This window comes from Gymnogyps californianus, chromosome 19 (genome assembly GCF_018139145.2).
Source record: "Gymnogyps californianus isolate 813 chromosome 19, ASM1813914v2, whole genome shotgun sequence".
NCBI lineage: Eukaryota > Metazoa > Chordata > Aves > Accipitriformes > Cathartidae > Gymnogyps > Gymnogyps californianus.
The window spans coordinates 4014402-4038775 of NC_059489.1; the positions used below are offsets into that span (position 1 = coordinate 4014402).

At 38.7% G+C, this 24374-nt stretch overlaps 1 protein-coding gene across 6 annotated transcripts in view; it reads left to right on the plus strand.

The window, feature by feature from the left end:
• Positions 1-13580, plus strand: part of BPTF (bromodomain PHD finger transcription factor) — a 58988-nt gene extending 45408 nt beyond the window's left edge. For 4 of the 6 annotated variants that reach the window (XM_050908579.1, XM_050908582.1, XM_050908583.1 and 1 more), the window contains 7 exons: positions 1818-2043; positions 2480-2829; positions 6178-6351; positions 7270-7462; positions 8475-8559; positions 10441-10627; positions 12681-13580. In XM_050908579.1, the coding sequence (XP_050764536.1) occupies positions 1818-2043; positions 2480-2829; positions 6178-6351; positions 7270-7462; positions 8475-8559; positions 10441-10627; positions 12681-12717 (1252 nt within the window). In that variant the 3' untranslated portion in view covers positions 12718-13580. Of the gene's footprint in view, positions 1-1817; positions 2044-2479; positions 2830-6177; positions 6352-7269; positions 7463-8474; positions 8560-10440; positions 10628-11923; positions 12229-12680 lie in introns of those variants that run through there. The other 2 variants (XM_050908580.1, XM_050908581.1) reach the window with 2 other exon arrangements.
• Positions 13581-24374: the final 10794 nt, after the last annotated feature.

Below are 24374 nucleotides of genomic sequence, written 5' to 3' on the forward strand. Positions count from 1 at the left end.
TTTAATGGTGGTATAATAAAACACTGGTTTGTAAAAACCTGCTTTAAAGAAATTTTGCTATTTTAAAATTGGTTAAAGTAACACTCAAAAGTAACTTTCATAATTATGTTCTTAACTTTAAGTAATTGAATCCTGTATATTCTCAATTTTATTTTGATTATATGTTTTTAAAGTGAAATCTTGTATTGCATGTGTTTGGAGCTGGCCACAGTTTTTAAATTCAAGGTGAAAACCATCCTTAAAGGAGCACAGAATGGAGAATTAATGGTTCTGTTGCGAAAAAGCCTGGGTTTTGTTTGTCCATTATCATGACAGTTTATTTCCATTCTCGTCCACTGTATATCCCACTCTACAGAAGGAACTGAAGAGTTGGAAGATAGTGCTATTTGACAAACTAGGAGATTTTATGCTTGAAGCTGCTAAACGCAGATTTGGAGTGTTTGTCATTTGTCTTGGGGTTATTTTGACTCCTTTTCACTCATCCAGTTGCTTCAATTGGATAATCACAAGTGTGTGTGTGTTGTCAGATAGTAAGAAAAAGAATAGTGTTTTTTATAAAATTTTCATCATCAGAGTACAAGCTTAGTTGATTACAACAGTGTCACTAGGTGCTACTCGCTTAATGTTCACAATTGCATAAAGAATAAGATGTATTGTCGTATGCTCTTCATTTAATGGTGTCAGACAGCCAAATTGGTATTTAGACTGACAGAAGTCCAATTAAAAAAAAAAAAAAAAAAAAAGGATTCTAACTAGCTTGGTTCATGGTACAGCTGTCTTTCCATCTCACTGATTTTTTTCTTCTCCAAAAATGTAGTTTGGGTATCTTACCTGGTGAAAAAACAGACTAAACCAAGTAGATATAGTGCAGGTAAAAAGAGCCAAGTAAACAAAATTGTATGGCCCTACAAAACAACTAGCATATTACATATGTCATCAAAATACAGATGCATATCAAAAGACAATACGTCTGAGCCTAAGACTACAGAGTTAGCAGCAGCTACTTGTGCCGGCCATTGCTATTTTGTTTTTTGCTTTCAGCTCATATGTCAGTGGGAGTTATTTTTCATGGTCACTCTGGCAACGAGAAGCATTTAGTTTTCTGGTAGGTTTGAAATAGAATGGGAAGGGAAAAGTAAATTCAAAAGAACCAAAATACATTCATTTTCTAATTGAAATATAAAGCAAAATAAATTAAAATTGCAGAACAAGTGAGCAAGAAAAGAGATTTATAGTTGAGTGTACAACAAGGAAATGAAAAATTAATCCTGAGTTGTCATTAGTGAAGAAATTTGGAACTGTTTTATAGTGAATTCTATAAACTGAAAAATACTTGTCAGTCCTTATGCCAAAACACAAAAACTTAGTAATATTTGGTGGTCACTGGAGGGTGGAAATGTATGTTTTAGAAGAAATTACAGGCTTCCAACTTGCTTTCATCCTACATCAGAATAAATAAAATCCAGCTCTTTCAAACATGTTTGTGGAAACTGAATGGAGTGAAAATATCTCTCATCGTACTGAAGCCTAAACTTTGTTAAGAGTTTTATAGAGGAAGGGGAGGAATGATTAGTACTCAGATCAGTTAAATGAAATTGGCACTGGCCCTCTTGAGCCTTGATCTCTCCCAGTGGTGTTCTAGTAAATAAGTAGGAGTAGGAGCAATGTGTGTTACTAAATTTACCTTGTACATCTTAAGAAATGTAATAATTTAGCTTGCAACTTGCAGAGACTAGAGAATTAAATGATTCTGCATTCTCAACTGGGGATAAATAGGCAGCTCAGCACAATGTACTTTTTCTTTATTTCTTCCCCAGAATGATTGTGTGCAACCAAGTGATGAAATATATTCTGGATAAGATAGACAAAGAAGAAAAACAGGCAGCTAAGAAACGAAAGCGAGAAGAGAGTGTAGAACAGAAGCGTAGTAAACAGAATGCTACTAAGCTCTCAGCTCTGCTTTTCAAGCATAAAGAACAGCTGAAAGCTGAAATTCTGAAAAAAAGAGCACTTCTGGACAAAGACCTACAAATTGAAGTGCAGGTAAGGACAGTTATTCTCAAAGCCTCATTTGATTTTAAGCTGGGGAGAACATTTCTGTGTTAATCTTTAGTCTATGTTTGCTCAGTGAGATTTTAAGGAAACATCCAGGAAGAAGTTCTGGTTGTGGATGCATGGACCTCTGCGAAGCTAGTATATGTCCTTTTTATGCTTCTTGTTTTTCATCTGGACTGAAATCACGTTGTTTCCTGAAACAGCTTATGATAAATTACAGCCAGTGGGTCATAGTAGGCCAAGAGTGTCGTCCCTTAATGTTATGTGAGTTGTAGGATAAGCACATTTAAAAATTCACGTATTTAAATGGCTTTAATTATTTTCTTTTGGTTAAGCATGGGGATTTATGTCTAGATTTTCATCCTGTCCTGGAATAATCATATGAAGTGCCTTCCTCTCTATTTATTCATTTAATGTACTTCAGGAGGAGCTAAAGAAAGACTTGACTAAAATTAAGAAGGAAAAAGAAAGAGCCCAGGCAGCCGCCGCTGCAGCCGCCGCTGCTGCAGCCGCCGCTGCAGCCGCTGCACCACCACCAGCGCCGCCACCACTGCCGCCACCACTGCCACCACAGCAACATGCAGCCAGCGTCACCTCCTCCTCCTCCACCACAGTCCCAATGCCAGTATCCTCCCAGAAGAGAAAGCGAGATGAGGAGAAAGATTCGTCAGCTTCCAAGTCCAAGAAAAAGAAAATGATTTCTACTACCTCAAAGGAAACAAAGAAGGACACAAAGCTTTACTGCATCTGTAAAACGCCTTATGATGAGTCTAAGTGAGTAGTGAATGCCATAGCCTTTTACTGTGTATTCTTAGCTTTAGGCTTAGTATTTAGCTGTTAGTGCAAGGTAGTTCTAGAATTGGAGATAGAGTATCAGGTATTATTGCAGTGATCACTAAGGTATAAAGAATAAAGTCTCTGTTTTCCACTAGCAGTTACAAAACTATTAACTTACTTGATTTATACTATTAATGTACGTGATTTATATTTTTACTTGTTTGCATGTTTCCATTGTATGACCTTTCTGTCTCACATGCACATACTCTTTTTTCTTTTTTTCCTCCGCTCTGTTATTCTTTCTTTTGCCGTTTTGCCTCTGCCTCAGAAGCAAGTGACAATTTGGTTTGAGCAATTTCTTGTGAACAAGTAGCTGATGTTCTTTAGAAATAGCTTTGGTACCATCTTCCAATAAATGACTTTTTTGTAAGTCAATAGCTGGTAAAGGGATTTCCAGGTTACTGGACTGCAGTTCACTTTGGACAATGTTTCAGGTAGAAGTGGTTTCCATGTGTTATAATTTACATCCCAGGGTTGATAAAAAAAATGGATATGTAAGCATTTGACAAAGTGAAAACTGCAGTTCTCTGTAGTTTGATTCTGACTGTGAATGAGGAAAAATATTTTGCGCTACGTACAAAGTTTGTGAAGAAATTTAGTAAGTGGTGGAGTGGAAGATTCAGTGGATTGCAGGGGGATAGTGTTACGCATTCCTGCTTAAGCTAGAAGTGACTAACATCAGTAGTTAGTAATGGTTAACATCTGATAGCTGTGTAGAAATGCATGTAAAATTTGACTTCAGACCAATTCCAAGTGGGTATGTATCTGTTCAACAAGTGACAATACCAAAAAGTATTAATTGGTGCCATTTGGTGGTGGTTTAAATGCTGATAACAGAAAGAAACCATAGAGGTGGAGTAGTGCTTTCACTCCAGTAATGGTTCTTCATTCCAAATTTAGGGCCAGGACTAGAGGATCTCTTGAGGTTCCTTCTAGCCTTTCTTGGTTTTTTAATTTTTTTTTTTTTTTTAAATGAAGTTGAGGTTTTGGGGGTTTTTTTCACCTTAGTTGTTCAGTAGCTCTGACCATTACATCAGTGTGGGAAATTGGACTGCTCTCTGTGCTGCCGGTACTGTAGAAGTAGCAGACTTCTGGTGCCCTGGTTGTTAATTCACTGTTACTTCTAAGGGATGTCACCAGTCTCACTTAAAGATCGTTCTGTTAGGCTTTCTGTCATCCAGCACACTTAGGAGGATACCCTGTGCTCACTTTCTTGTGATACCAAACAAAGGTCTGTGTATTGCTGCTTCTGTTGTTAGTAAGTGATAGAACTGTCACAAAACTAAGATGAGATGAACAAATCCTGTGAGCAAAAGGATTTGATTGTCAGAATAATTTTGTGTTGACTCTAGTGGGCATTTGAGTAAGCCGATGAAAAAAATGTGGTCATAGAGTGAATTTTGGTAGCCTGAATCGAGAACTGTGCTTAAATGCACAGAATAAAACTTCAAGAAGATGGCATGTTAATAACTTAGTGGTATCCTTAGCAATATGATTCAGTTCTGCTGCTTTGTGAATTCTAAATTTTATGTTCTTACAAGTGATGACTGTACTGTTGAACTACATTATCCTTCCACTATTTGGAAAGGGATTAGTCAAGTTTTAAAACCGTTTCTGGTAAACATTTTTTTATTTTCATGTATATATAGGCATCAGATACTGCTCTTCGTGCTGATGTCTCTTTTCTACTTCAGAAAAGATAGATGTGCTGCTTGAAAAGCTAATTTGTGGTATATTATGAATACCCTATGCGTTTTTTAGGATGTAGTAAATCCTCAAAAGTCATTCTGTGTTGCATATTTTATTGCAAATCTCTTATGTTTAGTTCTCATTTGTGATACTCCAGGGTTATAGGGATTTGCTCATATTGTTTTCGAGGATGGTCAGTAAGGGTATCTTTCTAAGATTCCTATTTAGATTCCAACTTATTTGTTAAAGCATAATGTGACACCTGTTCCACATTCTAGTGGCAAGGTTTAGCATCTACACCTAGACATAAATGTGCTTCCACATCACCAGGAGCAAACAGACACAGTCCCTCTTGGGAAGAGAACACAGGCTGAATTGTTGATAGTTGTCAGAAGGAGCTACATCTATCCATTCTTTATGGAAGGTTCGGTTGTGTGGTTTTGTTTTTTAGGATTTGTCTGACTGAAAATGAAGAGAAAAGGCAGGATCTGAGTATCTGGGACGTAGGCAGAGGCCCAAGAAATTAGAGATGCTTGTTTTGTGGACCATGTGCTAGCCTCTGTCCTGTTGCTAGTGGGTGGTGTCCAGTGGGTGGTGCTTGCAGACTGACAAACTCGGGTGGCAGTAATTCATACAGCAGCACGTGGCAGGTGGTTGGTGGTCTCCGAAATGTAGGAAGATCGAGGTTCTGAGTCAGCTTGCTTTTGCTTAGGCAGAGAGAATGGATGTGTAACTTTGCCCATCTGGTTGATTGTCACTAGTCATAGGTATGTTTTGAGATATCCATACACAAAATGTCAAACATCCTTGCATAATATTTTACAGTTTTGTCACATCATTCTGTGCAAGGTCCCATTCACATGATTGTGTACCTGGTTCCCTTCACTTTGTGTCATACCATACCTGGTTCCGTCACATAGCTGTGTCTGAGAGTAGACATAATTCTCTGAAGAATGGTCCACATTCCAATTTGTTGCAATTTTGAGTAGTTTAATATCTGTTTTTTCAGTGCGTGCCCTGCCACCCCCCCAAAAATTACAATTATGACAACCATGTCCTGACCCCATTTTCTTTCGTATCATGTTATACCAATATGTATTCTACACATGGCTGGTATGCATGTTCTTTGTAGTATACTTGTAACTCCTAGTTGGTGTTTGCGCTTTGCTTTTGTTTTTTAAATTAACTGAGACCTACATTTTCAAATCTTAAGGAAATGTTTCAGTGGCTTTTGAGCTACGGTTTTGAAAATGTAAATCTTTTTCTTTGGCCTTGTCTTTTTGTGCCTTTTACAGTTTTTCACACACACATTGGAGACATACATTTTTAGTCCAGTTTTGTCAAAGTCTGGTTACGTATTGATGTGCATTTTAATGAACTGTCAATTTAAAATTGACCCAAGTGACCTTACTGACAGTATAGCTGCAGCATGAGATGTTAGTTTGTAAGGATAGAATGCTAGGAAGCAGGGAAACTGAGACAGAAAATTGAAGAAAGTAGGCCAGCAAGAAAGTGCATCAGAGAGAAATGCAGGGAAAAGTGCCATGCCGTTTGAAATGACAATTACATTGTCATTTTCATTGTGAATACTTTTAGGTTCTATATTGGCTGTGATCTTTGTACTAACTGGTATCATGGAGAATGTGTTGGCATCACAGAAAAGGAGGCTAAGAAAATGGATGTGTACATCTGTAATGATTGTAAACGGGCACAAGAGGGCAGCAGTGAGGAATTGTACTGTATCTGCAGAACACCTTATGATGAGTCACAGTGAGTTCTGATAAGAACCTCTTATTTAATGTTTAGGTAGCAAACTGCTCTGACTGTGGTTACCTGTTCCTTGCAAAGAAAAAAGAAGTTATTCTGCATATGTTGTATTCATTCGTAATACAAATTGCTTTTCAGTAATTGTCTTCCTCTCCAAAATGTTTCTGTACAGTAAATGTTTAGGAAAAGTGAAGTTTTCAGGGTGGTCAAAATGTGTTGGGCTTAAAAACAAACGAACAAAAAAAAACCCCCAAACAAACAAAAAAAACCCACAAAAACCCACCATGTCCTTTAAATTGGGATTGATTTTTTTTTTTTTCTCTTTTTTTAACAAGGGATGGTTAGAAAGATTAAAAGACAAATGTAGTATTTAGTGGATTTTTTTGTGCTTTAGTCTGATCTGGATAGAAAGCATAATTCTAGTATGGGGGTATATGGTTGGTATCTCTTACTGTAAGGCTTTGTGTCATAGAATACCCCTTCTGTATTCAACTACAAGACTGAAGCTTCCATATGAAAAATGTTTGTATGGAGTGAAACAAGAGCCCTAGTTGTAGTCCAGTTTGCGCAAAATGTATCTTGAATTGGTTTAGAATACTGGTTGGGTGAGACTTCTGGCATTACACTGTTCCTTTCAACTCTAAAGCAGATGAATGATTTTTGAAATCTTGATTGCTTGAAAGTGCCTAGTATAAAATTTAGGAACTAATTTTGAAATGGTCTGTAATCTAGCCTGTTTGTAAATAGAAAAGCAGTTTGAATAGTGTAATTAGAATTTGTCAGTCTGAAATACCTCGTTACACTGTTGTATTTAATCATGCCAAGTATCTGCTTGTGTGCAGGGGATTGCAGGTTTATGTATTTAAATGTAACCTTTAAATCAAATAGATCAAGTCACTAACACTTTTTTGGATCTTGCAGATTTTACATTGGCTGCGACCGATGTCAGAACTGGTATCACGGGCGCTGTGTTGGCATTTTACAAAGTGAGGCAGATCTCATTGATGAATATGTGTGTCCACAATGTCAGTCCACAGAAGATGCCATGACTGTACTCAGTCCACTAACTGATAAAGATTATGAAGGTTTAAGAAGAGTACTACGTTCCTTACAGGTGAGAATAAGGATTGCAGCAAAGTGGAGTGCTTTTCTACTGTATAGGACGTACCTAGTGAGTCTTGGAGTAGGTTTTTATTTCTCTTCCAGTTGCTTGAGACTTTTTTTAAAAAGGAAATAGCAAAGCTTTTTTTGTGTGTGTGTGAGAAATGCCACTGTGTCAGCTGCAAACTTGATTGGCATTGTTGTGCTGAGGAATATTTACAGAAATTAGTATATCGCTGCTTCCAAGTTAGTGAAAGTAAACAATCTCTTCAATGGAAGGCTTTTAAAGGAAGCAGGTTTACTTAAAATACCAAAAGGCAGAGTATTAGCCTAACTGAACAGGATGTAGAAGACGCAATGTTCCGTTCTCAGATTAGTTTTGTGTGATTTCTGATCTACGCTTCCGCACTTTAATCTCAGAGTTACTAATTTCAATAGTGTTCTCACAGAAAGTCATTACCAGCATGTAAATGATGGCATCCTGATAAAAAGAATTACATCAGTCTGTTACAGTATATTTCTGGTTTACCTGTCACTCTCAAATATGCCTTTTCTGCTTTAACTGTAAAGAATTTTCAAGAATTTTGATAAAATAATTGTAACAGAAATCCTACAAGAGTAATACTTTGCATTGTTCTACATTATACAGACATTTATGAAAAGAAATTAATTTTAGAGTACTTGAAAGTGAAAACAGCAGCCATTTCTAGGTGTGAAGTGCCAAGCACTCTCAGTAAATTCATTGCATACTTTTCTATGCAGCCTGTTAGCACAGTATCCTGTTGTGTCTGAATTTCACGTTGTTTCCTGTTTTGAAGACCAACTACTCGGTCACTGATATTGAGGTTTAAAACTTTAGACAGTCATCAGATGAGAACTAGTTACATTTTCATGTAACGCTGCGCTACTTTCTTAAGTTCAACTCTAGGCACCAACAGATAAAAGTATAATTAAAATGTCTGGCTACTAAATAGTGCTAATTAAACTTAATTTTTTTTTGTAATTATATCTTGTTTTCCTGACAGGCTCACAAGATGGCATGGCCATTCCTAGAACCAGTAGACCCCAATGATGCACCAGATTATTATGGTGTTATTAAAGAACCAATGGGTAAGTGTTTCTGAGCAATAGCATAAGTGAATGGATTTGGGTTTTTGAATTTCACATTAATTACCTGCTGACCATTTCCATCCAGGGATCTGAAAGATATGTTTTGCAGAATACACAGTTTTTGCAGTCAGGCAAACCGAGACAATGTGATTTCTCATTGATATATTTAAAAGTTCATGAGGCTTAATATGTCTACTTCTAGGCTGACTCCTTAAGGCTAAATACTGTCGGTCTAACATATAAAATGTGAAATTCAGTGCAGCAGTAGGACAGAATTCTTGTTTTTGAAGTACTCCATTTATTTCAAGAGGACAATTTTGCTATGTTTTGCTTTGCTTGGTTTTTTTCTGTCTTTTTCTGCATCAGTTCCTCCTACAAAGTGTGGGGTATGTACTCCAGAGTTTGAGGAGGAAGTGGTGCTAATACAGTTAAGTGTAACATGCAACTTAAGGCGGAGTTTAAAATTATCTTCATCTGACTTGGTAGGATACTAAATTTCATATTATATGTAATTTGTCTTTAAAGCTGTATGAACGAGAATTTATTCAAATGTTGTGTATGTGTGGGAAAGTGGAAGAGGAGATGCTGCAGCTTTACAGTGTTTTAGTCTGATCTTGCTAGACCTTAGCAGTTAGCTAGGAATAAGCTAGATGAACACTTGAATGTGAAACCTCTTGGGAAAATCTACCTCCTGCCAGAAATGGTGTTGCTAAATGTTATTCCTTTCCTTCCAGTTATTGAACCAATACCTTTTCATGTGTCTAAATGAGAGCTAGAGTGTCATTTGAGCTTTCCCACCTACTCCTTACTGATCCTAGAAATAGGAAAGTTAAATTTAGTACCTTAGCAAAATTGTAGTATGTTGACTGAAAATAATATTTTGCTTAGAAATTATGTCCTTTTCTGTTCCAAAGTTTTGGGTTGTGCCATTAGGAAAATGCTAAACAACTCCTATTCCATAATTGATGGGTTAAAGTTTATAAGGAAAGCTCAAATAATAATATAATTAACCATATGATGATTGAATGAAGGAAACAAAAGTTCATTTAGCCCTTTCTGACTTAACTAGCAGGAAAATACACTTGTAAGTATACAAGTAAATATATGTAAAATACACTAGGTAATCCAGGCCCATCTATGTTTGTTTTCACACATTTTGGCATTACTGGCATTTCAAAATAAGCACTTTACGGGCATTTTCCAAGGGCAGGTCATTGTTTTTCCAGCTAAAAGTGCCACTATACATTTAGACAGCTATGTTTATAATTGGCAGTTCGTGTTCCTCTCCCTCTTTTTAATTTACATTTGCATTAAAATAGGACAATTACTGCTTACTTCACCATTCAGGTCTCACTAATGCGTCTAGTCGGTAAGAATGAGAGCACTAGCATTTTGCATGATCCTGCACTTGAAATCTTTCATCTGTGCCATGTGGTAATGTGCATGTGCCCATGAAAACTGATAATTCATTCAAAGCAAGTCATGAATTCAAATAAATAATCAGAAGGTTTAGATAGCTGTTACATATACGTATGTGACTCTTGGTCTCAGTGAGGGCTGTAAAGAAAATAAAGTACAAGTAACTGAATCCAGATCGTCTGACATTTTTTCCCTTAATTTCTTCAGAAAAAGCAGATAGCTTCCTGCAAAGACCCAAGTTGTCCAAGGTCATTTTGATATTTGCATTTTAATTTAGTTGCACACAACATATTCATGCATAAGTGTTTATTCTGAAGGAGACCTACTGGTGTCACCACCTCACAACCAGCATTCCTGGAAAAGCAGCTAACCTAGATAGGCTTTGTTTCCCACAATCTGACAATGTGAACTTCTGTTGAGGATGAAAATGTCTCATTTTAATAATCTTTGGTTTCTTTAAAGACCTTGCCACCATGGAAGAAAGAATACTGAAACGTTACTACAAAAAGGTCACAGAGTTTGTGGCAGATATGACCAAAATTTTTGATAACTGTCGTTACTACAATCCAAGTGACTCCCCTTTTTACCAATGTGCAGAAGTTCTCGAATCATTCTTTGTACAGAAACTAAAAGGATTTAAGGCAAGCAGGTAAGCTAAAGTGTTCCTAATCATAGATGTTCTGTTGGCCCCTAAAATCTCCTTAATGCTTTTGTAAGCTTACCTTGCATTCATACAGGGATTTGCCTCTCCATGCACTTTCCTGGACAACTGCTTTTCTTTTAAAGGAAAAAAAAATCTGTTCTGTAATAGCCAGCTGTCATTTTCTGTCAAAATTAAGACTTAAATATGATTTTGTGGAGGTTATTTTGTAATGTTTGTTCAAAATGAGTTGTTAGATGCAAATTTGGGCAGTATCAGAAATGTAGAAAATTTGAATGACACTTTAAGTCATTGCTGCAGAAAACTTAATGGGAGTAATTTCTGATCAGGACAAATGCTGCGTTCTGAGTTCTGATAATGTTCTACTGGGCAGTAAATACTTCTCAGATGCTAAAAAGAGACAATCCTTCCGTGAAGCTTACAATCCAATGAAAGAAATTAAAATACTTTCGTTTTTACTACTTCTCTCATCTTTTTATAACTTACCATATTTGAAACAGAGGGAATAAGTAAGGTTTAAAGTAGGAGATGGAAAACTAAACACAATTCAGAATTTACTATTTAAAATCAAACTTTCTTTTTTAACTTTCCTGTAGAAGGATCGATGTAGAGTATTTCCCTAACATAGACATTCCTGAAAAAGAATATGCAACTCTACGACAAGTTTTTGTATTGCTTGCCTATTCTGTCTATAGCACGTCCATGGGAGTTGTATGGCACTAGTCAAATTATAATGTGGTATTTAGTACAGCTGTTCCTAAAACCAGCTTACTCCAAACACTAATGGAGTACACAGATTTCTCCTGTAGCACTGCTGTATTCCACCATAAGCCAACTGTAACTGAGTTACAAATGTTGGATGCCTTTCAGTATTACTCAGAAATCATATACGTAGAGTAGTTAACTTTGTCCATCGGACTGTAACGGTCAAAACTGTAACAGACTGCTAGTCTAAGAGATTAATGCAGGATTATATCCATTTGTAATTAACTAAAGTGAAAGCTTCACTTTATATCCGTTGTTGTGGAAGCTGTCTAATTTTCTATGTGCAACGAGAGTGGGATTGCTAAGAAGGGATGAGATCAAATTAATTAGTCCAGCATTTTTCTTTCCAATTTAATACTGTATTAATGATTTTTATCAGGTAGTTTTCAACTCATGTTTCTGTCATCTTGCTTTAGCTGGTTATCCAGCATTCACTGTGCTTGCACACGAATTTCATTGCTGCATCTTATTTGTTATTGTTTTTCATTTATACCATCCATGTTCTTTCTTTTCTTGCAGATTGTGATATCTTTAGTCTGAACTTTTTAACTGGAATCAGAACTGGATGTTGGGGTCACTTTCTTTTATTGTACAATTTGATGACATTAAACTGCCCTAAAAATCCAGATCATTTGTCTAAAAAGTAAATGTTGTTGGGTTTTTGGTCTCTGTTACCAGCAGTCGTACTGGTAAACATAACTGTATTAACAAAAAAAATTGTCCCATTCCTCGAATACTGTATTGAGAAAAATGAAAAATTCATCGTGGAAACCATGTATTTTATTGTTTTATTTTCAGTCACTAATAAAACTGTGAATGTCAAAGAGGAGTTTTGCTGAACTCTGATTAGCAAAAATGTGATTTTAACATGCCTGTTCAGTTTTTTCTATTAAGTTAATCCAAAGACTTCTTGAATAAATTTAAGCAAAGTATACCTTATTATAAATATTCACAATTAAAAATGTCTTTTTGCTTTCCTTTTTGATGGACTACTATTATGTAAATATGAGAGTAAAACTGATTTCAGGCATTTTGGAATATTCCAGTGACACACTGCATTTTACAAGTACTGAAATATTTGTATACTGTAGGAGAAAATGTGCTTAAAATTCAGAGAGAATTATTTTAAGTGTTCTTTTTTTCTGAAGGGGGAAAAAATAAATGGAAGCAACATGGTGGTAATTCCCTCATGATGATTTACCCTTGGCAACACCTTGCAACTGTGTTCTCCAAAATGAAGGGTGCTTAATTCTTCACTTTCTTCTGTATTCTGCAGGTCCCATAACAACAAACTGCAGTCTACAGCTTCTTAGAGTTCAGCGTGTTAACCTAACACACGACCAAGAATCTGGTTGTCTGAAAATTTTTAATTAAGAAGCCAGATGTTTTTAGTCAGGTTATCCTGACAAGACTTGATGTAAACTGCGTTTTTATTGGTCACAACAGTCAAATTATATTCTTGGCTTATTTTGTCCAAAGGACAAAGAAATAAAAATCAGCAGCACCACTTTCTTGTCAAGATCAAATTGTTGTACTATTGTGGCAGAAGCAGGAAAACTTTGTTTTGTTGAAGGAGAGAGAGAAAGAGAGCAAGAAAAAAGATACAGTAAATGGGGTCACGTTTAACTCCATGGAAATGCCACGTCTGTTCTTCAGTGAAGAAGCTGGTTTAAAGTCCACACAGAAAACTTTGACTGTATTTATTTATTGTTGCAAAAAAGACGCTTTTTTATTGCTGCCCTCATTTGTCAGCTAATTATTTTTTCTTATAAAATCCAGCCCTGGTTACATGTAATCCATTCTGTATCTTAACATGATTCCTGTAGGTAAAAGTACAAGAAGACCTCTAGATGTCTTTTCTTTCTATGAAAGGAGCTGCTATGTACACATGTGCACACACACAGAACTGGGAATCAACAATGAGTTTATCATTCATGGTAGATAAAAACAATTAAGCGTGCATAAAAGTTGGGCTAAGTGGTCATGGACTACAGACTCTGTTGCCTTGAATATAACAGTACAATTTGTCATTTACTCTGCACCAGACTGAAATGAGTAAAATCTATTTGAAGGTATCTTGTTTGTAAACATTTGTCAGATTCTAATTTTTTTCTTTTGTATTAAAATTCAAAATATGGATGTATATGAAACAAAATAAATGGAGATAATTGTTCTCCCCACAGATGTAGGTGTCTTTGAGTGTGCGCTAATATGTTTGTAACACTTTGGGGATCTGTTTCAGAAGTATAGATATTTCAAGTAACAGGGGAGGGAAGTGGCCAGGGAGATCTGGCTTTGTTTTGCTCCAAAGGTAGCGTTTACTACGTTTCGTTCTTCAGCAGCTGTTACCCCTTTATAAAATTTCTACAGTGGTGCCAAAGCTACTGTAACAGATAACATGGTAGGAAGTGTTTTGTGAAATGTCACTGCCCACTGCTGCATTAAGTGGTATTTTGCCAAGTACTCTAGGACTGTCAAGTGCCAAGTGTAATGCTCTCTTTGAAAGCTTTCTGGGCTGCTCCGTTGTTTCCTGTGTGAGCAGTGCTACTCTGAGGGATAAATTGAAGTCACAAGAAGATGCAAATTGCAGGTGACCTTCCTTTTGCTTTCCGATCTGTCACTCTCGCGTTGCGTATATAAACGACTTGCTCATATTACCTGTCTGTAGTTAGTCAGCCGTGGTTTGTGTGCGGCTTTTCAACCATTTGACTAGCTTTTGCACTAATTCACAGTTAACTTCTGTTCTACAGCCTGATTTATGGACACGCTCCTTTTGGGTTTAACCTCGCACCTTGCTATGCAAGAACCTCTCCTGTTATTTTTCTTAAAAAGATGTTGCTACTGACCACACTTTCTTACACTTACAGGCTCAGGTGTACAGGTTCTTCTGGGGCAATTTTATCTAATAAAAACCCGTGGTTTTTTGTACATACAAATGTTGTCATTTAACCTATATGTGAAAATTAAAAATAATTGTACAATGTGAAAACAATAATCCATTTATGCTTCTTAAAGTTAAAGAAGAGTAGTGGCATTTAGGTTATGTTGTCCTTTGACGTTTAAAAAAAATGCTGCATATTGTATGCATTGTGTTTTTAATGCAACAAGGAAAAATCTCAACTTTTAACAGCATTTGAACAGATCCTGCATCTCCTCAAAATTTCACAGTATTTCTGTACTGTTTATTCATATATAAATATATATGACATGATTTAAAACTTTCCTACCTGTAGGCAATAGATTGCTATGTTTTTAACAAATTGTGGCAAACTGAAGAGTACTTTTTTGTACCTTACAGGACACATCATCCTAGACAAATAAAGTAATGTGTTTGACGTTGATTTGGTGGTGTTTCTAATGAAACATTTGCTAATGTTACCGTATAGAGGTCTTGGCTTTGCCAGATTCTATATAACTGCCAGTGAATCAGGTTGCTTAGGGAAATAATCCATACATACAATTGAATCGCGCTGAGAGCCTTTTTTAGTGTTTTCAATTGCCATGGAGTAGGTTGAGGTACTTTTCTCGATTTGTTAGTGGTGATCTTTTATAGTTAAATGGTGTTACTGGAAATAATACACTTGTAATTAATACCCACCTTCCTTAAAAGCATGGTAAGTTCGTACGATTTGTCATCTCTGTTCAGTCATCCTCCTCTTTGTATTTTTATAAATTATTGCAACATTTGTTTCAAAATGGTCATATATTGTAACACAGATTTTGATAATGTGAGCTATACCAGCTTCATTTTCTTTTTGTCTCCTCAAACAAACTGGAAGCAATTGTCCTTGGTCTAAGATTTAGTTCATGCAAAAGGTAATGGGGTTTTAAAGTAGAATAAGAAGTTGGGCTTACCCCAAAGCCTTGAGTAAAGCCCTGGAGAGACAGGAAGACAACGATATTCCTGTACACCTGGATTTCTGTGTGTTGGCTGCAGAATTCTCATGCTTATCCTGCTGGGGAAAAGGATTTGCTGTAAGGCATCAAAATGACCGTGGCAGCTATTGCACGTAAGTGCCATCTTCTTTTCAGTGTGGTTAATGCTGTGCGGTGTTTGTAATGGCGAGTGCAAGACTGTGGAAGTGCACTTGATCCAGGCATTTTTTTTTTTCTTCGGTACGTTAGCATGTGATGAGCCTGGTAAAAAGAACAGTCGTTATGTTCCTGCTCCAGCTGTATTTCAGTTGGGCTGTGAAACAGAGTGGCTTGTTGCTCAGCTGTTGTGATAACATTTTAAGGAGTGAGTTCCCAAGCAAGAAAGGAAAGGTAAGAGGACTTTGTAACGCAGAAAGAGAACACCGAATACATTGCTCTTCAGGCTTGCTTCTAGAGCAATACCTGTATCTGAGAGTGGTGCAGACGGTGTATCAGTTACTGGCATTTTACTCGGCTTTGGATGTCATTAGCACTGGTATACTGTTATTTATCTCATCCGAGAGACAATCAAAATGAGATACGGCCGTGGATGTTATTTTTGTACCCACGCTTTGCCTGGTTTAGATTACGATAATGTCTTGGGGGCGGGGAAGGGCGCTTAATTGCTGCTCTGGGCAAGTGGATGACCGTAGGACTTGCTGGTTAGTCCCTGGCCTTCAGTTGAAAATAGAAACAAAGAAACTTGAGATGGACATGTAACCCTTCCTCCCTCCTTCTCCTGTCCCTCCCAGTCCACTCCAGTGCTTTGATTCATTGCCAGGAACAGTCGTTCTGCCAAATCAAAAGCCCCCTCAAAGTCTCTCAGGAAAATTCCATCTATATATGCTGTGCTCCATGCAAAACCTTCTTTCATGTAACAAAAGTGAGACAGTATATTTTTTAGATTAACACAAGCTACGAGTAAATTTCTGTCCTATAGTAACAGCCTTTTGGGTCCCAAAATGTGTGATGTTTGCTCTTGGTATTTGGCTCGTATTCCATATCAAGAAATACTTCCTACGGTGTGACTTATTGCCCATCCACTACTCCGCAGCTTGTCAGTGACACTAAATCAAGCTGCAGAGGAGTATGACAGGTAGAACTGTGTTAGAACTACCTTTGCTTCAAAACAGAAAATGCTTATAGAAGCCACTGCTTCCTGTTCCAGGTCACATCATATATATCACTGTATATATTTTTTTTTTTTTTAAGCTAGACTGCATTTTCCCATTTTTTTATATAAATATATATCTTAAAATCCCCAGCCGACTGGTCAAACAAGGAGATGCCTTTGTTTAATATCATTACAAAAGCTTTTGGATCTTCCAGAACCCGGGAGACAGTGAACCCAGAACCCCAGGAGCATTTTGTTAGTTTCTTTTAAAGACTTACGATTAGTGAATACTGACTCTTGGAATAGCAAACATGAAGATCCCCTTTGCAGCAGTTTCATCGGTTCTTCCATCTACCACATTAAAGGTACTAAAAGCTTGTATCTTTGATTCAAAAAGTAACTTTACTGATGTGCAAGTACAAACTTGGTAATACTTCTCATGGGAGAATGACATTCAGTACACAGTTCCAGGACTGAACTTTTAAGGAACTGGCAGTGTAACCAGGCACACAAATGTGCTTGCAGTTGCGTGCTTATTTTGCATTCCTTGGCATGAACTTGCGCTGTTATTTGTAAGCCTAATTGGGCATTTGTGTTGTGCAGTTGATTTGCTTTCAGTTAGTGTATTCATATACTCAAATAATTACATAGCTATTTTGTATGCTTCATGTGAAAATCCAGCTCTGTTTGAAGAATGATGTAATTTTTAAAAGTAGTATGGACATGTTTGAGGATACCAAAACAATACAAATGATACTTAGTCTTGTTGGTTTGTTTTGAATCAAATGCATGTAAGGCTTTAGACAGAATTGTGTGACAACACAATGGACATCCTCTATAGATAAAGCTGTGGTATCATCTAACATTTGTTCAAGGTTAAGGGTTTGAAAGTGCAGTTACTTCTTGTGTACCTAGAACAACACCTCCAGAATTTTACTTTACAATTACTACAGATTATTAGGGGTACGTTACAGCAGGGGAGGCAATAGTAACCTGTGGCTCTGAAAACAGCTGGAGCAAATTCATGACCAGTTAATGTTCCCTACACCGACTTCCGTGCTAAACTTCACAATATATCGGCACCTAGTCAAGACATTCAGTTAGCGTTTGCTAAAGCACAAAAGCAGGTGTCCTATCGCAACCAGTTTGAGAGGTGAGGAGAACCACCTCCCGCTGCTGCTAAACCATGGCCAGGTGTATTCTGGTAGGTGAATTCTGCTGCTGCCCGTGTCCTAGACGGAGGTTACTGGAGCCTCATCTACATTTAGCGTGAGCCGCTTGCACTTTGCGATTCCTCTTCCTGTTGAATCTCTTCACGTAGCTGCTGCTGCTCCTAAGCAAGCCGTCCCCTGGCCTCAGGCGCCCGCGCAGGAGCTGCAGCAGGTTTGCAGGGATCTGTCGTCTCTTGTGGTAGATCCGACCCATCACAATGTATCTGCTGCCTGCAACAGAAACGAGACTTCTGTGCTGTGAAGAAAGCATGGATTCATTCACTACACTCGCTCTAAGGGCAACGGATGTATGAACAGAGGTGACGTTGTACCCTGCAGAAATATATCCTGAACCTGTGGCTTAGTACAGCGGCACCCTGAGCTTCAGTAGGACTTGGGGGTTGTGCTTGCACAGAAATAATGATTTACTGTGTTGTATTGCAATTAGAAGTTTTGGGGGGGAAATACTGGTATTTGATAAACTTGCATTTACAAGGAAAACCGGACTACTTACAAAGACATCATCTTAAGCTCCTGCTTATTTCTTTTTTTTTTTTTTTTTTGGCAAACCTGAAAATTCTTGCAATCATTTTGGAACTGGATAAAGTTAAGAAAGGACTACGCTGCTACCTGACTTCTTCACACAGTTGGTTCTCTTCTGAAAATTTAGAGAAACTGGGAGGGAAAAAGCCCTCCAGTTTAACAGTAAATACTTCCCCCCCCCCCCCCCCCCCAGAATATCACAACAACCCAGGATAAGCCTATTAAACTAAGGCAGACTAAAATTGCACTGCATGCAGGAGGAATAGTGGAATGGACTTAGCTGGAATTATTTACCAAGTTTAAAGTCTGGACACGGTTTACTGCAGTTTAAAGTATCCACAACTAGAATGTGAACTCGAAAGAAGAAGCCATCCGGAGTAATATACAGGCGACTCATCTTGTATAATCCATCGCTGTTTACCAAAAGCGTAATCAAGTGGACTCCATTCCCCAGTCTTTCCATGTTATAAACAATTCCGTTCACTGCTGTTTTAAGGGAGGGGGGGGGGGGAAAAACCAAGCATCAGATTCCATATCTTGGTGGCAACTCAGGGTGTACGTTAAGGCTCTCATCTAAAATGCTGTGAAGTAAGTGTCAGCAGAAATTCTTTGGCTCAGTAGTGGGCAGTCTTGAAAGCAGGAGTTGCTTCAAATAATCCCATTTGATGAGGTCATCACCTTAGTTTTTGCTGAGTTACTAACCTTCTGCTTTACAGGTCTGAGATGTTTCTTAGTGAAGTTTATAAAATGTCTCAAAAGAAAGTGATGATTTTAGTAGTCTTCCATCCTGACATATAAAAAGTGGACATCTTTACTTAACAAAGTGAAATTTTGAAATGTAAAACGTCACAATGAAGTCCAAAGCTAACCTGCTAATGAAACGCTTCAGCTTTTGAAAGAAAAGGCCCTTGTCATACTGAGAGGCAAGGGCACCCAGTAGGCCATGCTGTACACTCAGACAATCACTTCGTGCTGTCCGCCCAACTTCTGGTTTTGACAAGTGCTGAGCTAACGACAGGAATCGGAAAACAACAAACGTGTTAGGCAGGTAAGGCAAACAGGACTTCTGTAATTGGCGTTACACCTGCCTCACTGAGTGAGGACTTTGATTCAGTCATTTATTCTTTAATCTGCACTGTAAATGTAAAGAAACGAAAAGCTCGCTCTGATCGCTGCAATGGAACCTTGGCTGATCTGTTGCTCAGACTGTCTTTTTCCTACCTCTCTCTCTCAATTTAAGAGATGAATGAGACCGCTATTTGTTAAAGGCTGAAATAGACACAGGTCAGGTCGCTATAAGGCCTACGTTTGACAGGAATGCATGAGAGTGGTAAAAAATAAAGAATATAGCATTTGTAGAAAGCACTTCCTGACTTCTCCATTTAGAGAAAACAGATGTCTCATAACGTGTTTATATTCTACAAATGGAAACATCTGTTACCACTAGGCATGTATTTTGCTTATCTCTTAAAATACTGTGAGAAAAAGTTGGTATCTATTTCACAACTTCGTAAGCACAAGGCAAGATTTCAGTCAGAAAATGCTTGTTCTTAACATTCAGTACAAAAATGCCGGGCTATTTTCTACCGTCTTTAGCTACGTCAGCTTGGACACGAGGACTAAAGACATTGAATCCTAAGGAACTTCGAGGAGAATCCTCTATACAGAGAGGATCACAGTTTTATTTTTGGTTGGTTCTCCATTTTATTTTCATTTGAAACTTCAGCCCCCAAAATCACAAGCTTGCTTTAAATAGTAAGAGGTAAGTAACACAGCTGCAATGTTTAATCTTAGAGTATCTAAAACAATTGGCCTTTTCAGTTCCCTTGACCAGCAGCAAGAACACTGTCTTCCTCCCAGGAGCGGAAAGTAGAGGAAAGAGAAAAAAGAGCAGGGAAAGGTAGGGAAAGGGTAAGACTTGGTACCGTTTGTCATAGTATATTTATAAAGAGCTGTGATGGGTCCCTTTAAGGTACTTAGCAGTTATTTAACATACCCAGTGAAACAGTATCTTAAAAGCAGAAGGGAAATGTCAGTAACAGATGAACAAAGGCAGCCTCTGCTTTGTCTGTGTGGTTCATGGAGGACACAACTTACCGAACTCACTTGCGCAGTAGGCCTCCACTTCGTCTCTCTCTTTCCTGCACTCGGTCAGACATGCCTTCTCCTTATCAGCATCTGGAACGGGCACACAGACTGAGGGACAGCAACGGGCCCTTTGGGGCTATTTCATCCAAATCAGGCCACCCAACCTTTGGAAAGCTCAGGATAGCCCTTGCCAGAGCAGTCTATCCCCTTACCTTTCTTCAGCGCACTGAAGTGGTACGGCAGGCTGGATGACTGGCGGTTGGTGACCCAGGAGGGTTTGGTGATCTTTTTGAAGGGATCAGAATGTTTATAGGGGATTATCTTGCCTGCTCGGTTGAAGTGATCCAGCGTGTTCGGATCATCTGACTCCACTGCTCCAGAGTCTGGAAAAGGATGAGCCTCCACTATGGATGTGATCTTTTGATAGGAAGATGCTGTGTGATGGAAGTGAGCCGACACGCTGTTGGCAGCCTCAGCCAGCCGTCTATCCGTGTGCTTTCTGTTTGCGTGGTTGAAGTCAAAGGAGGCAGGAGAAGGCCCCTCAGTCAGGCTCTCCAGAGGCAGGGCCCCTCCATACTGCAAGAGGTGTTTCCTCAGCCCTGTGCTGTTTTCTAGAGAAGGCTTGGTGTGTTTCTTTTTGTCTGATGAGAGGGAGATGATTTCAGGAGGTTTGGGCCGCTGCAGGGCAGCGGGGGCAGAAGCCAGCGTTCCGTGTGATTCTCTCTGCCGCTGCTGGTGCCCCAGGCTGGCAGTTTGCCTTGGCCAGGTGCAGCGCCTGCTGAACGATAAGCATCTTGGCCGAGAGTCTGACCGGGTTTCTCGGCATAGGGCAGGGATCCTACGTACAAAAAAAGGAGAGAGCGAATTAGCATTTTAATTTTTTTATTCCATGTGCTTCTGAATGGGAAGTGCCTGGCAGATTGGAGGCTCTAGTCCCTAAGTGAGGCCTTCAACAATAAGACAATATAATTGATAAATAGTTCAACAGATGAAATATAGTAGAGCTCCTCATTCTTCTGTACTCAAACATGGAAGGCCCAGTACAGAGAATGCAGCTGTGTGAGCAAAACACAGGAGATTTGCATTTTTACTTTATTATTGTTACAAATTAAAAACATGACTTATAAACAAACCCTTTTCTCAAAAGCCTGAATCTCCGGGGAGCATCTGAGGAAACAAGGTTCACATTGCCATTTGGGATGCTTGTTTAAAAGACCATGACAACAGAACTATTTGGTTTTCCCATCCATGGGATGCCTCATTGACAATGTCATCTGGACTCTTCAGCGGCTTTGGGCTTTGAACGCTACTGAAAAGATCTTTATCCACAGTTTTGGGTCTCTGACTTTTGCACTAGAGTTGTATAGTAGCAGTACCATAGCTGGTAGCTAGGCTATTGCTGCTGAGTAACAATTATTTCAAGGCTTTTCTTAAGTTGAGAGGACAAGGGTTGAGAAAGACAGGAAGTGTCTGGGAATCTAGTGAAAAATGGAAAGGCTTAATGACATTGTTCGCGCAAGCTGGGCAGTCACCTAGGCTTTCATTTATACCTTCACCTTGATCGCTTGGACCTCACAAAGCGAAATGACCTTCTGTTTAGCCTGGGAAGAGAGAAATTTCCTCTTGCAGTTCATTTTCCTTTTACTTTAGTCCTTCACTGCATGCCTTTAGTTAGCCAGCACAGTTTTAAAACAGTTCACCCACACACAGCCGCTGTCTGGGTGTTCACTGTCTGTGGTTAGCATCGTGTAGGAGGCTGATCCTAACTCCTTATGTGAAAAGAGATATTTGACATACACAGATGAACAACGTCCTGGTTTATCTTCTATAACTGACTCAACTGCTGACCTTGCCACTTCTCCCCCTTCGCTCTCGCCAGCTGCTGTCATGGGAAAGATTTCCTGATATTTGGGCTGGCCACACGTAAAGTCAAAAGAATGTCCATGAAGAAAGGGGTGGAAGAAGTCCAAGCTAAAGAAAGCAATAGGCAAGGGTGTTTTGGAGATGGTTCAATATGAAGCTGTGAACTCTGAACAGGTGTTTTGGACTTGGTTTTTAAGTATACTTTTCTAACAGTTTATCATGCCTTCTCAGTCATGGATTGTAACAAGAAATAGTTCATTTTTCTCTGCTTAATCTGTTCAGGACCTTGAGGTTTGTGCCCCTACACCAGTATATTCCTGTCTAGCTCTTGCAACTTAAGAAATACAACTACAACATAATCGGCTCCTGGACTTCTCCTTCCCAATGGAATAGATGTATATCTTATTTCTGTACCATCAATGAGGTACTAAGAAGAAAAAAAAAAAAAAAATCTGTTGAGGACAGCTTGCTGCAGGCACAAGTGACAGCACAGAGCACGTTGAAATAAATTAGAAATCTGGAGTTTACAGGTGAGGGGAAGGAGACGATTAAAAGGGAAAGGTCACATACAAATAAAAAAATCCCAGATGCAGAAGCAAGTCAAACTTCAATTGCTGAATGATGGCTAGCAGGACGCATGGCACCAGCTAGCTGCCTGCTTTTGGCAGGTGCTCTTAATTCTTTCAAATGATGATAAAGCAAATATTGCAATTTACATTCCCATCCCACAAACATGTTGAAATGCTTTCTTGAGCCCTTACGTGATTACTGCTACCGCTTGCTGAAAAGACTACAGCTGAAGAGGGCTGTTTGGGCAAGAATTTGTAGTAAGGTGTTTAGCCTCCCGATACCAAAGGCAAATATGCCCCAGCCCCGCTTTGAATGTTAACAGACTTACCGGCCACTGAGCTGGAAGATGATCTAATGACAAAGCAGAGGAGCCAGAACACTTTGGTTGTCATTTTGAAGTAAAGTTTTTCCAGACTCAAAATGAACTGGAGTCTTTTATGCCCTTCCCCCGATTCATGCTAATGAGAGGCAGCCTTAGGGGAAACGGGAATCACTCACTGGACAACCCACTGGAGCAAGACCAAGCTGCTGCCGTCCCCGCTAGCCTCCCACTACCCCTGCCTAGGAGGAATGCGCACGGACAGCCCCCTTCCCATATACGCACAAGTCTATACTGCCTGCAGTCACCTGTGTTTGTGACTAACATATGGATATCCGTTTTTAGCAGCAGATTTTTATTTTGGGGGAGGGTCTTGCTTCTTACGGCATTTTGTAGAGAAAATCATACAGAACAGATATGGTTTTACTGGATATGGAGAACTACATTATAAAGTGCAATTGATAGATGCTGGAACGCGCATCACCTCTGCGATTCAGTGTCTGTAAAGGATGTGCATTACAATGAAACATATTTAGGTATTTCTGGCCACCTCCAGTTATGCAGCTGGTGATCTCCTCTTTTAGTTTAAGGAACCCTTTCCAGTGATTCTTTTCAGACTGGAAAATGTAGTAGTTACTGTCCAGTCCAAGGGAAAGCTCTGCTGACCCCAGATATTTTTAAAACTGTATTTGCTAACGTGAAGAACTCTGTAAATTTTCACACACCAAGCCAACCCTGATTCAGATTACTGAATTAAGTAGGCTTATTTCTATGTTCCCAGTTGAAATGGGTGACCTTATTGCTAGACAAGATTTCCATTGTGACAGTTTATCTCACTAGCTGCTATTGGATGTCATGAAAGTTGGTGAACTCATTCATGCCTTTAAGGTGCGACGAACAACTTAAAAACCCCATAAAAGCACTATATCTCAGCTCCTGAAACCCACCCCCCAACAGAAAAATCTACCCATCAGTAATGCCTGTGTCATGTGGTCCAGTTATTGCCTAGTTTAAACACTGTTTGTTTTGTACTGCCTTAATTAAGCAGTTTAATAGAATTCTTAAAAGTTTAGGGCTTTATCTTAAGCAGCTATGGGTGAAGACACAGAAAATTAGCCAGAACAGTGTGCAAAATAAATGAAATTTTAACACATCTGTTACTCAGTGTGTTACATTTCTACTGCAGCATTTATTAATCCTTATTTTCCTCTGTTATTTTAAACATTTTAATTCCAAAACTATCCCAAGATAGCTATTATGGAAATAGGAATTTAAACTAAGGATGAGGGAGCGGTGAGCTCGTATGTTTTTGTACCTCATCTCCCGCTCAACCAGCGTGCGTGCCTG